General features: G+C 40.4%; 4 protein-coding genes across 5 annotated transcripts; 2 read left to right on the top strand and 2 right to left on the bottom strand.

The window, feature by feature from the left end:
- On the top strand, positions 3,144-4,006 carry LOC104757697 (22.0 kDa heat shock protein-like). The gene has a single exon (XM_010480457.2). The coding sequence runs from the start codon at positions 3,330-3,332 to the stop codon at positions 3,903-3,905; it is 576 nt and encodes a 191-aa protein (XP_010478759.1). The 5' UTR covers positions 3,144-3,329; the 3' UTR covers positions 3,906-4,006.
- LOC104757696 (pentatricopeptide repeat-containing protein At1g33350) lies at positions 3,857-6,231 on the bottom strand. The gene is made up of 3 exons (XM_010480456.2): positions 4,222-6,231; positions 4,052-4,105; positions 3,857-3,957 (listed from the first exon to the last, which is right to left on the bottom strand). The coding sequence occupies exon 1, from the start codon at positions 6,018-6,020 to the stop codon at positions 4,398-4,400; it is 1,623 nt and encodes a 540-aa protein (XP_010478758.1). The 5' UTR covers positions 6,021-6,231; the 3' UTR covers positions 3,857-3,957; positions 4,052-4,105; positions 4,222-4,397.
- LOC104757694 (CLP protease regulatory subunit CLPX3, mitochondrial-like) lies at positions 6,160-10,449 on the top strand. 2 transcript variants are annotated; one of them, XM_010480454.2, is made up of 15 exons: positions 6,160-7,305; positions 7,409-7,470; positions 7,613-7,695; positions 7,798-7,877; positions 8,052-8,102; positions 8,189-8,263; positions 8,349-8,426; positions 8,740-8,796; positions 8,902-8,972; positions 9,056-9,155; positions 9,245-9,349; positions 9,440-9,502; positions 9,618-9,740; positions 9,821-9,988; positions 10,207-10,449. In XM_010480454.2, the coding sequence occupies exons 1-15, from the start codon at positions 6,466-6,468 to the stop codon at positions 10,234-10,236; spliced, it is 1,986 nt and encodes a 661-aa protein (XP_010478756.1). In that variant the 5' UTR covers positions 6,160-6,465; the 3' UTR covers positions 10,237-10,449. The 2 variants fall into 2 exon arrangements, with proteins under 2 accessions (XP_010478756.1, XP_010478757.1); XM_010480455.2 differs by lacking the exon at positions 9,440-9,502.
- Positions 11,196-11,859, bottom strand: LOC109130022. Its single transcript, XM_019239189.1, has one exon. The coding sequence runs from the start codon at positions 11,709-11,711 to the stop codon at positions 11,451-11,453; it is 261 nt and encodes an 86-aa protein (XP_019094734.1). The 5' UTR covers positions 11,712-11,859; the 3' UTR covers positions 11,196-11,450.

Genomic DNA, 12,094 nt, shown 5'->3' on the forward strand with positions numbered 1-12,094 from the left:
GCTATACCCGCAATTTTACTAACATTGGCATTTTTCATGGTGAGGTTTATAAAATATCTTTTATCTCTTAAAATAGTGTGGCTGGATCCACTGTCCACCACTAGTTCACTCATATCCTCAGCCATTTCTATATAAAACAACATTTGTGTTTTAACTCAATAAGGCAAATAATTTATAAAATAAATCCTTGAATTTAAACTAAATCAATTATCCAATACATAGAAATAAATCAAAGCATGAAACCATAGCTTTTAAACCAAAATAAAACCGAAAATCATTCATCCTCTTTAAGGAGATCGGAAGTCTCTAGGGAGTCATCATTCTCATGATCGAAGTCTCCTTCATCATCGAGATGCACCAAGTTAGCTTCTGGGTTTTTCTTCAAACTTTCTTGATATGCATCAATAAGATGTTTGGGAGTTCTGCAGTTTCTCATCCAGTGGTTTGACATACCACATCGGTGACAAACCGATTTTGCCTTAGCTTGTGGCTTGGAGATACCACGGCCTCTACCACCGCGTCCGCGGCTGGCTTGGCCTCCTCGACCACCACGTCCTCTGCCACCACGGCCACGGCCGTAGTGTCTCTCTCTGTGGACGTAGTTGGTCTCTTTGGGCTNAGGGAGTCATCATTCTCATGATCGAAGTCTCCTTCATCATCGAGATGCACCAAGTTAGCTTCTGGGTTTTTCTTCAAACTTTCTTGATATGCATCAATAAGATGTTTGGGAGTTCTGCAGTTTCTCATCCAGTGGTTTGACATACCACATCGGTGACAAACCGATTTTGCCTTAGCTTGTGGCTTGGAGATACCACGGCCTCTACCACCGCGTCCGCAGCTGGCTTGGCCTCCTCGACCACCACGTCCTCTGCCACCACGGCCACGGCCGTAGTGTCTCTCTCTGTGGATGTAGTTGGTCTCTTTGGGCTATTTAGGCTCCTTAGGCTCTGCAGAACTTTTCTTTCCCAAATCCACTTTGTGTGCTTCTGGTAATGGGGCTGTACCAGGAGGTCTCATGGCACTATTCATCAGCAACAATTCATTGTTCTGCTCAGCTAGCAGTAACACCTCATTTAGTGCCCCATACTCGGCATACTTTGTTTGCCGGTATTGTTGCTGAAGAACCATGTTGTTAGGACTAAAGGTAGACAAAGTCTTATCGATTAGCTCCTTTTCTGTTACCACAGTACCACACAACCTAAGGACTGAGACAATCCTAAAAAGCTCAGAATTATATTCGTCCAGGGTTTTGAAATCCTGGATCCTTAGGTGTTTCCAATCATACTCGGCCTTTGGAAGGAGCACCGTCTTTTGGTGCCTGTATCTGCATTTAAGCGTTGTCCAAAGGTCGAGAGGATCCTCAATGAATAGGTACTGGTTCTTGAGACTCTCAGCAATGTGGTGATGCATGTGCTGGATGCACTTATTCTTTTGCTTGTCCGAGGTCTTGTTACCCTCTTCGACACACTCGAACAAGTCTTTTGACTTCAAGTTGATCTTGGTGTTCATTGCCCATAGCAAGTAGTTGTCACCAGAAGCATTCAAGACTGGATAGTCTAAGCTCTTAAGGCTTGCCATCTGCATACAACTGAAATAGACATCCGAATATTAGCATGTGATATTTGAGATCGAACCATGCACTCAATCAATAGGACATACAATATTTGAGATCGAACCATGCCTTAGGCCATGCGATATTTAAGATCGAACCATGTCTTGCCATATTTGGTTTTTGGTTTAAATTCATGCATGCAACAAAAGCAAATAGTCTAAGCATGCAACAATTTTAGATAGGATTTCCTTTTTCTTAAGTTTCCTATTTAGTCTAGGATTTAATATCTTAATACTTTGGATAATTGCTAAATTAATTTAGGAACTTATCCTAATGTTTTAATTCCGAAAATATATGCTTTTAATCATTATGGAATTTTAACAAACTTTCTCTCTTGATCGGATTCAATCCTAGATCACAATACTAGTTCATGCAGCCGATTTTTCTAGCATTCTATACATGGTCCGATTGCAATTTATGATGCATGAAACAATCCAAGTTTAAATCTCCTAGAACAGCTAGATTAATATCTCTATGCTTCTAACAATTTGATTCTAGGTTCTTATGCAACAAAACAATTCAAGCAACATTAAACAATCAATCCGATTTTAAGCTTGACAAAGTTTGGTGCAATTATCAATCAATCTAACAATCCTAACAATCCGATTTTAAGTCTTAGGATTTAGGGAATTTAAAGTTTGTTAGATTGTATACTTGGATGTCTTAATGGTCCGATAGTTTTAAGGTTCAAATTCGGTCATAAGGTTTTGAGAAAGTTCGATATTGTTTACCTTAACACCAATAGGGTCTGACCGGATAGGATCTGGGAGCTAAAGACCTCAGATATATCACGAACCTTGAACCTCGAACAGCTTCCACGAACCACGAACTGCTTCCCGCGAACTCGAACTGCTTCCCGCGAACAACTCCTTGCGCACGAACTCACCCCCGAACCAAGTAACCACAAACCTCGATAGGGTTTTGAGAAGATCTCGATCACGAGCTAAGGATGCTCGTATATCAACAGAAAGAACTTCGAGATCAAGAGAGAATCTCGAAGGAGATGAAGAACAAGAAGCGGTTTAGGGTTTTAGGGAAGAAGAAGAAATCGGCGGCTGCCTTAGGGTTTAGGATTAGAGGCTATCGTGCTGATAACGTGTTATGAATATAGAGTTTAGGGATAAAGCTCTTGTGATTCTTATTGATTATTCCCAAGGTTACATGCATATATATAGTAGTGTACAAGTCTAGGCTTAAACCGACATAAGGAAGTAGTGGCCGAGTAAGGCTTCGGCTAATGGACCGAAGGTGTGCGGACTGAGTATAGCCAATGAACCGAGACTCCATGGATAATATACGGGCCGGTCTAGTGAGTCCACATAAATGTTTCACAACACATACCAAAAAAAATCCAAAAATGGAGCATACTTCTCATCATGGGCCTGTATTGGGTCTTTTACAAAATACCAATTATGTGCATTAAGTATACTGACATGAAGTGTCTGGAACATTACAGAAGAGAAGACCTTTGAAGTCTTAAAACCAAGCTTTTGTGTCGAACATTCTCAATTTCTCTATAAAAAATTCCAGTAAATACAAAAGGAAAACAAATAAAGCGCAAGAGTGTTCGAGAATCTGCAGCATTATTCAGTTCATAAGACGCATCTATATATTGACCACATACTTGCACCTTAACCCTCATAGAGAAGAGAACAAACATCAAGTAATAACCATTGTAACCACTCTCCATTTACCCCTTCTACAAGAAAAGCAAAACATGAAGCAAATCTATCTTCCTATGTTAGGTCTTTTCTTTTTAACTCTGTTCCTCGGAAAGATCAAAACAACTGAAGGGTCCTTGCCATCTGCATTCGACACTCCGGGAAGTCTACTAGCTGATCTCTGGCGAGATCGGTTTCCTGATCCTTTCAGAGTCTTGGAGCAAATCCCATTAGGTATTGAGAGGGATCAGAGCGTGGCTCTGTCTCCTGTACGAGTAGACTGGAAAGAAACACCAGAAGAGCATGTGATCAGGCTCGATGTACCAGGAATGAAGAAGGATGAGGTGAAGATAGAAGTGGAGGAGAATCGAGTTGTGCGAGTAAGCGGTGAGAGGAAAAGAGAGGAGGAGAAAGAAGGAGATCATTGGCATAGAGTTGAGAGGTCACATGGCAAGTTCTGGAGACAGTTTAGGATGCCTGATAATGTGGATTTGGACTCCGTCAAGGCCAAGCTTGATAACGGAGTACTCACCATTACCATCAACAAGCTTTCCCCAGACAAAGTCAAGGGTCCAAGGGTTGTTGACATTGCGTTCGAAGAGGATCAAACTGGCAAACTCAGTTCTGCTTAGTCACAAAAAGAACTCTGGTTGAATCCAGGATTGTGTTTGATGTCTGTAAAATCTGTGTAATCGAAAACGCTAATAAATTATATAAACACTTCTTTATCTTACACAAGAAAATGTTAGAAAGCGTAAAGATCATAACTAACGAGTACCGATGCATAGTATAAGAGATGATTGCCTGTCGCCATGTCTACTCTTCCATGGACCTGGAAAATCAAAAGAACACGCAAAATAGGGAGTTAACTAATACTTTCTAGCTGGAATCACAGATAAAAATCGCTTCATTACAACTAACAAGTGAGAGTGAAACTGAAAGACTTACTTTCTTAACAAGCAACATATTTTCTTCTGAGAATATCACCTAGAGTTCCTCTTCTTATACCACAGCATAGCACATATATCTAGTGAAAGAAATATTTTTTTGCAGGAAGGTTGGTTTTAGAAAGTAGAGTGCAGCTTTGTCAAGTCATATGGAGAATATAGGACCTTCCAAAAGTATCATAAAGAGATGAGGCTGTCAAGTATCATATATATCTCTATACTCTTTGGATGCGATTTGTCAAGAGAATAGAACTGATGGACCACTTCATCGATCTCAATCCAACTACAGCCTGGGGTTTTATAAGCATTTTGGTGCTTGATCCTCTTTCTAGCTTCGCGTGCCTCTTCCCATTTACCCATCTCTCCATATAAATTTGCCATCATAGCAATGTAACCTCCATTGTTAGGATTTAGAGCAACCAGATTTTTTAAAGCAACTTCAGCCAAATCCAAATGGCCATATTTCTTACAAGCATTGAGCAAAGATCCCCAAATAGCCTCATCTGCTTTCATCTTCATTGTGGAGATAGCTTCCAAAGCTTCTTCGAACTGACCAGCCCTGCCTAGAAGATCTATTAGGCAGCCATAGTGCTCAATCCTTGGCTCAATACCAAATCTTTTTGTCATGAGATCGAAATAAGCACGTCCTCTTGAAACCAAACCTCCATGGGTACATGCGTTGAGAAGACCGATAAAAGTAATGTGATCTGGTTTGATATGGTTACTGTTCAACTCTATCATTTCTTCAAACACTGCTATGGCTTCTTCGCCTCTACCATGGAGAGCAAAGCAATTGATCATAGAATTCCAAGCTGTTAAACTTTTCTTTGAGCTCATCTTAAAAACAGAGCTTGCTTCCTCCAAGTGACCACATTTTCCATACAAATCGACCAAAGAATTCGAAACAAACACATCAGAGGAAAGATCACGACGGTATGCGAAAGCATGAATCCCTCTAGCCAGCTGAAGCGTACCAGTTTGAGCACAAGCGGAGAGGACACAAACGAAAGTTACCTCATTAGGACGAATATGAGGCTCATTGATCATCCTTCTAAACAGAGAAATAGCTTCAACGAAAAGACCATTCTGAGTACAAGCAGCAAGAATAGCGTTCCAGGAAGGAACATCACGGTCAGGCATATCTTCAAAGAGAGCAACAGCATTGGAGATATCACCAGACCTAGCATACCCAGAAAGCATAGCAGTCCAGGAAACAACGTTTCTCTCAGACATTTCGTCGAACAGTTGTCTTGCAAGAGGAATGTGAGAAACAGAGGAAGCGTAGGAGTGAAGAAGAGCAGTTTGAACAACGACATAGAGATGAAACCCGGATTTAAACAAGTGGGTATGCACCAAAGGAGTTGAAAAAGCAGAGGAGAGATGTGGCGTAGACTTGAGAACAAGTGGGTAGATGAAGTGATTAGGACGAGGATAAGAACGAGTAACCATAAGACGAAAGAAGGAGAAAGCTGAGTAAGCATGAAGTGGGAGAGAAGAAGAGTAAGCAGTTAAAACGGCGGCGTAGAGATGCGTATTGGGGTAAGAGAAACGATCAAAGATAAAGCGAGCGTAAGAGAGGTTACAGAGACGAAGAGTACAAAAACGAAGAAGCTTAAAACAGAGGAAAGGTGAATCCTTTAGTCCCGAAACTATCAGAAAGTTCTGAACTTGCTTCAGATGATTCAAATGCGTCGACTTTGAGATCGCGGCGGAGACGAATTGATTCAGTAATTGCTCCGCCATATGTGACGACGACGGCGCGTGGAGGTAGGAAGAGAATTGTGTTACACGTGTCCCCATGTGCACGCACTTCCACCAAACGTGAAGAGAGAGAGAGAGAGAGAGATGAGAAGATAGATGTGTGTGCTTCGTCTTTTTTCTCTCCGAGTCTATCGTTTTCTCTTTCGTCTTCACTTTTCTCCGTTTTTATCGTCTCCTCCTTCCTTCCTTCCTTCTCCAAATTGATGGATTTAAGGTTTCCCCACTTCGATCTCTAATCTCTAACCTAACGCTTCTTCATTAAATTCTTCAGACAGATTACAATAACATATATATATATATAAGACACACACACACACACACAAAAAAAAAACATCATTGAAGCTGATGCAGACAAGACATATCTCTTTGATTCCGATCTCGTGTCTGGGTTTTTGCGTTGCTGATTCTGTTTTGTCTGTTTGACACATACTTACATACATATATACATACACATCTCTGTTTTTTTGTTATCAAATCAATTCAAATGTCTGGAATTTGGAGATGGAGGAATCTAAAGTCTCTAGCTTTCCATGCTCGTTCTGTTTCACCTCTTCAAACGCGTCTTCATTCTCTTGAATTGGGATCATCATCGCCTCGTCGCCGTATTCAAGAACGATTCAAATCGGAACAAGGTGGCGGAGGAGATGATTTTCCGGTACCCGTGACACGACGGAAGTTGAGAGCAGAGCCGAATTGTCCACGTTGCTCAAAGCAAATGGATCTTCTCTTCTCCAACCGTCAGTTCCCTTCTTCTAATCTTCTTCAACGCCCTGATGAATCTGATTCCTCCTCCGGCGACGGCGACGGAGATAATAAAACCAGTTTCCAGTCTGTTAATTTCTGTCCGACTTGTAAAACTGCTTATGGATTCAACCCTCGTGGTGTCTCACCTCTTCAAGGTACCTTCATTGAGATCGGTCGTGTTCAATCACCAACTACGAACAATACTACTACTACTACTACTTCCAAATCCACTAGGAAACAACAGCCACATTCAAAGGATCCAAATCAAGGATTCAATTACAGAAACAAGCTTAGATCTTCCTTTTGGGATACGCTTAGATCTTACGGTGCTGAGCCACCTGAAGATTGGTCTCCTCCTCCTCCTCCTCCTCCTCCTCATCCTTTGAACGCTTCTCCTCCTCCTAACAACATTGCTCCACCCACTAACGGTGCCGTCAAAATGGATCCTTCTCCTTTACCCGATCCAGCTAATGACGTTAGTCGATGGGGTGGAGCTAGTTTAGGCAGAGACTTTCCTACTCCCAAGGAGATTTGTAAATGGCTTGACAAGTTCGTCATTGGCCAAAGCCGTGCCAAAAAGGTTCTTGTTTTTCACCAAAACATTGAATATACTGATCATGTTCTGCCATCAGTTTTGTTACTTAGCAGTACTTACGACATGGTGGTTTTGACTTTGATCGTAGGTGCTCTCTGTCGCTGTTTATAACCATTACAAGAGAATATATCATACCTCTATGAAGAAAGGGTTGGTTCTTTCTCATCCATTGTTGTTGATTCACCTGGCTTAGTTACATGATCGGACGAATTACACCGTTCAGTCTGTTATGGTTTATTGTGTGTATAAAGGGTTTGTGTTGGAAGCTGACATTGTGGACCTTGAATACTAGGTCAGCAGCACAACCAATTGATGATGACGATAATGTAGAATTAGATAAGAGCAATGTTCTCTTGATGGGGCCTACTGGCTCTGGTATGAACTTGCGTGTTTGTGATCATATTATATTCTTTACTTCTCATATGCAATCTCCCTGCTAGCTATGACATGATTGTTTATTTGATTCTTGAACAATAGGGAAGACATTACTTGCAAAGACTTTAGCTCGGCTTGTAAATGTTCCTTTTGTCATTGCTGATGCAACTACACTGACTCAGGTAACTTCTTGATTTTCAATACATACAATGATTTGGGCTGGTGATCTTTCAATGGCTTTTTTGGAATCTAAATTAAACGTATTAGCCTAATACTATTAGGTAATAGGTGTAGCTCTTGGAATCATGATTTCATATGTTGATCTTTGATCTAGCTGTTGTATGGTGTCTTTACAGGCTGGTTATGTTGGTGACGATGTTGAATCAATCCTTCATAAGCTATTAACGGTACCATTTCTTTTTAAGACGCGATTAATATTCCCAGAACACTTTTTTATCTTGTTGGTTTTAAAAGATTCTCTTATGCCTTGTAGGTCGCTGAGTTCAATGTCCAAGCAGCACAGCAAGGAATAGTCTACATTGATGAAGTTGATAAGATAACGAAGAAGGTCAGTATGAGTTACATGATTACTCCTAAACTCAATAAGAACAATATAATTAGGCTTTATGCTTACTGGATTCTTCCTTCTGCAGGCTGAGAGTTTAAACATTAGCCGGGATGTTTCTGGTGAAGGTGTCCAACAGGCACTTTTGAAATTACTAGAAGGCACTGTAAGTGTATTGCTTTCTTACACTTTTGATGCATCTGTTGGAATCATTCTTCATTAGACATGAGGCACTTGCATAGTGTGAGTTATAGTGAAGTCTCTATAATTGATCCTCATTAAAAGGTCTTCGCAATATACCACAGGAGAGACTGGAAAGTTATTAATAAGACATTTGATAAATGCCACTTTACATAAATTACTAATCCATTTACACATATGTGTTACTTCTGAGGCTCTTTCTCCAGAAGATAATTTTTCTGGAATCAATCTTTGCTTCTTTATTGATCATTGGATCTTCTTCTGTTCTTTTTTTCCAGATTGTAAATGTTCCAGGAAAGGGAGCAAGGAAGCATCCACGGGGTGACCATATACAGGTTTAGAACTAGTATTTTATCATTGACCTATAATCCTTGACGCATCTAAAGGTGTTGTAACTGATATTATCCCATTGATATTGCTGGATGTGCTATGATGTACAGATAGACACAAAAGATATTCTCTTTATCTGTGGAGGAGCATTTGTTGACCTTGAAAAGACCATTGTTGATAGGTAATTCATTATGCTTCCTTTTTGTAGAACATACATTAGCGGTTCTGTATTGACTTTGATCAGCATCTCAATTGTTATGCCAGACGACAAGACTCATCAATTGGTTTTGGAGCTCCTGTTCGTGCGAACATGGCTACCAGTAGAGTGACCAGTGGTGCAATAACGTCATCTTTGCTAGAATCGGTAATTACTAAAAAGATTTTCTTTCCCTATGTAAGGCACTTCTCATTCCTGGAAAAAGCTTTAGTTTTGGAATGCTGGCTGCATTTCAGGTTGAGAGTGCCGATCTGACAGCATATGGCCTTATACCGGAGTTTGTAGGACGCTTTCCCATATTAGTTAGTTTGTCAGCTCTAACAGAAGACCAGCTCATTCGGGTAAATTTCAAAATTTTCCATAGCTTATATGATTTGCTGCTCCACTACACCTTCTGAATAGCTAATATTTCCTTTGTTTTCCCCCTACAGGTGCTAGTAGAACCCAAAAATGCTCTTGGGAAACAGTACAAAAAACTATTTAGTATGAACAACGTACGTTCCCTGGAAATATACACTAACCAAGATTTGCATGCAAAAAGTATTTCAAGTTTAAGTTTAAACTTGACCTTGTTGTCCCTGACTGCATGATCTGGTTCAAAATTTTCAGGTAAAGCTGCATTTTACTGAGAAAGCGCTTGAGATAATTTCCAAGCAAGCGATGGTGAAGAATACAGGTGCGAGGGGACTAAGAGCCTTACTTGAAAGCATTCTTACTGAAGCCATGTTTGAGGTACTTCAGCTACCGCAAGTAGTGTTTAGCTCCAAAATGACTCTTGCCTTCACACTTGTTTTTTAATATTTTTTTCTCAGATTCCAGATGATAAAAAAGGAGATGAAAGAATCGACGCGGTTATTGTAGATGAGGAATTAACAGGCTCAGAAGTCTCTCGTGGTTGCACAGCAAAAGTACTTAAAGGAGACGGGGCTTTTGAGCGGTACCTCAGTGAGAACAAGTCGAAAGATGCTACAGAGGCAACGGTATGACTGTAAAATCATTTATTGTCTGCTCCTTGAGTCGATATAAATTCGTTACGTGGCAGTTGATGTCAGATATTTACTCTTCTGAATGTGTGTTGAATAAGCGCTAGTACTTATGTTTGTTACCAACACAAGTCGCATCTGTTTCTTTACTACACGTTACGTGTGTCTGCAATTGGCTATAATGACTACTCAGACCTGATGGGCGTAATTTGCAGGTTGACGAAGCGAGGGCAATGCGGTTGTAAAATATAATAAGAGAGAAGGGATTTAACATGCAGAGTTTCTTGATTATTTTGTAAAGAAGAGCATTCATAAAAGTGCAAGAGGATGTTTATCCGCTTTGTACAATAAAAAAAATTGGAAAAAGTTGAAATTGTTACATAGAAAGAAAAATAGGACCGTGTAAAACATATGTAATTCTTTTACTTCAAATAACAAAAGTGTTATTAGTTTTGTCAGTTCATGTTGTTTCTCTAAGTTTCTTCTGCAGATCACCAATCAAGAAAGGTTGTTATATCACTCTATGAACAAATCAGATTTGATTATTTTCCCTATAAAGTATCTACAACTTTGCTCTCCATCAGTTAGTTACTGCAGATAAACTTGAGCTTGTCATTCATTACAGATACAGCCACTTCCCCTTTCTCCGTGTTTCGATTAATAAGAAACACACAGCCTCAATCATCACTAATGGAAAATCTTGGCTTGCTTGATGAGCATAGCTGCACCTCATGCTGTTAAAGTAGTGTTAACACTATTCTTCTTCAGTATTCGTGACAAGCATATGTCTCCAGACTCAAAATCATTACCAAACTGAAAACAGAGCACTCTGTATCATCTATCTGCTAATCATACTAACGAATGTCGTCGTACTACTGTATGTTTTTATTAATTAGATATACCAAACTCCATGGAGGCAGCAAAGAGGAGACAATTAATGGGGTCAGCGTCTGAAAGGGGATCCTTCCGCAAATTGGTCTCAAGGAGACTCTATCCGCATTTGTGGCGGGTCGGGAAATCAAAGATAATTATTTTGCTGGCACCAAGAATTAATTCTTCCAGGCATTGATTAGCTGATGAAAAGACTCTCTCTCTTATACTCTGTATTAATTAAGCAAGGTAATGTGTAACAAAAGGCATGTCAAACCGTTAATGGAACCCCCCTCGTATGATGCAGTAAAACTCAGTTCTAAGCTTAAGAGGATTGGATTAATTCTGTGTGAACTTTGAGATTAGATTAATCGACTGATTAAAGAGCCCGTTTAAGGCTTTACATAGAAGAGTATTTTATACTATGTACATCGCAGCCACTAAACACAAAAGTGACTCGTTTAACTCCTGTTGAGACCATCTTGGACCCAATCGAGTCGGCCATATGCAAACTCCTCCAGATTCTTGGCGAACGTCAGATTTGGAATTTTGCATCTCTGATGTCAAGAAACTTGTCGATCCGTCAGCGTCAATTGGGACCCCAACAACTCAAGTACATGACCGTCCGGAGTGATTCCTCAGCTTGTTTCGAATTACTGACGGGAGTAACGGCGGCGGAAGCGGAGGAGGAGAATCTCGTGGTGTGAGAAATGGGTCTGACGTTGTTACGGAGATGATGATTCATAGAACGGAGAACGTAGTTCCACCGACAGACGCCTAATTGATCTTTTAATGCCTCAACGACTCCAATGCTCGCTGCCACCATCCATGTCTTGCTCGTAGCACTCATCTTCAGATTATTGCTTTGCTTTGTTTGATTTTTTTTTTTCTTTTAGATTTGATGTTTGTGAAGTATTTTTTGCCGATGAATTAGAATTGGAATCGACGGGGTTGTTTTATACTACTAATAGAACAGAAAAACAGACAAAACTGCCGCAAAGTCCAACTGAACAAAAGAGAAAAAACTAGATGCCTTGAGTTGCTGGTTTTGCTACATGTCGATGATTTTGAATGACCTTTCTGCCCTGCGTAGACTGTGCATTGCTCACGGGTTAGAGACAAATTAACGGAGGGGTAAAAGTGAACTTTTGCAGATCCAAGATATTACCACGGTTCTAGCAATCCGGCAACTGGTTTTGGAGACCACGATCGATGATGGTTCGCCCCCCCCCT

This window comes from Camelina sativa, chromosome 17, assembly GCF_000633955.1.
Source record: "Camelina sativa cultivar DH55 chromosome 17, Cs, whole genome shotgun sequence".
NCBI classification, from domain to species: domain Eukaryota; kingdom Viridiplantae; phylum Streptophyta; class Magnoliopsida; order Brassicales; family Brassicaceae; genus Camelina; species Camelina sativa.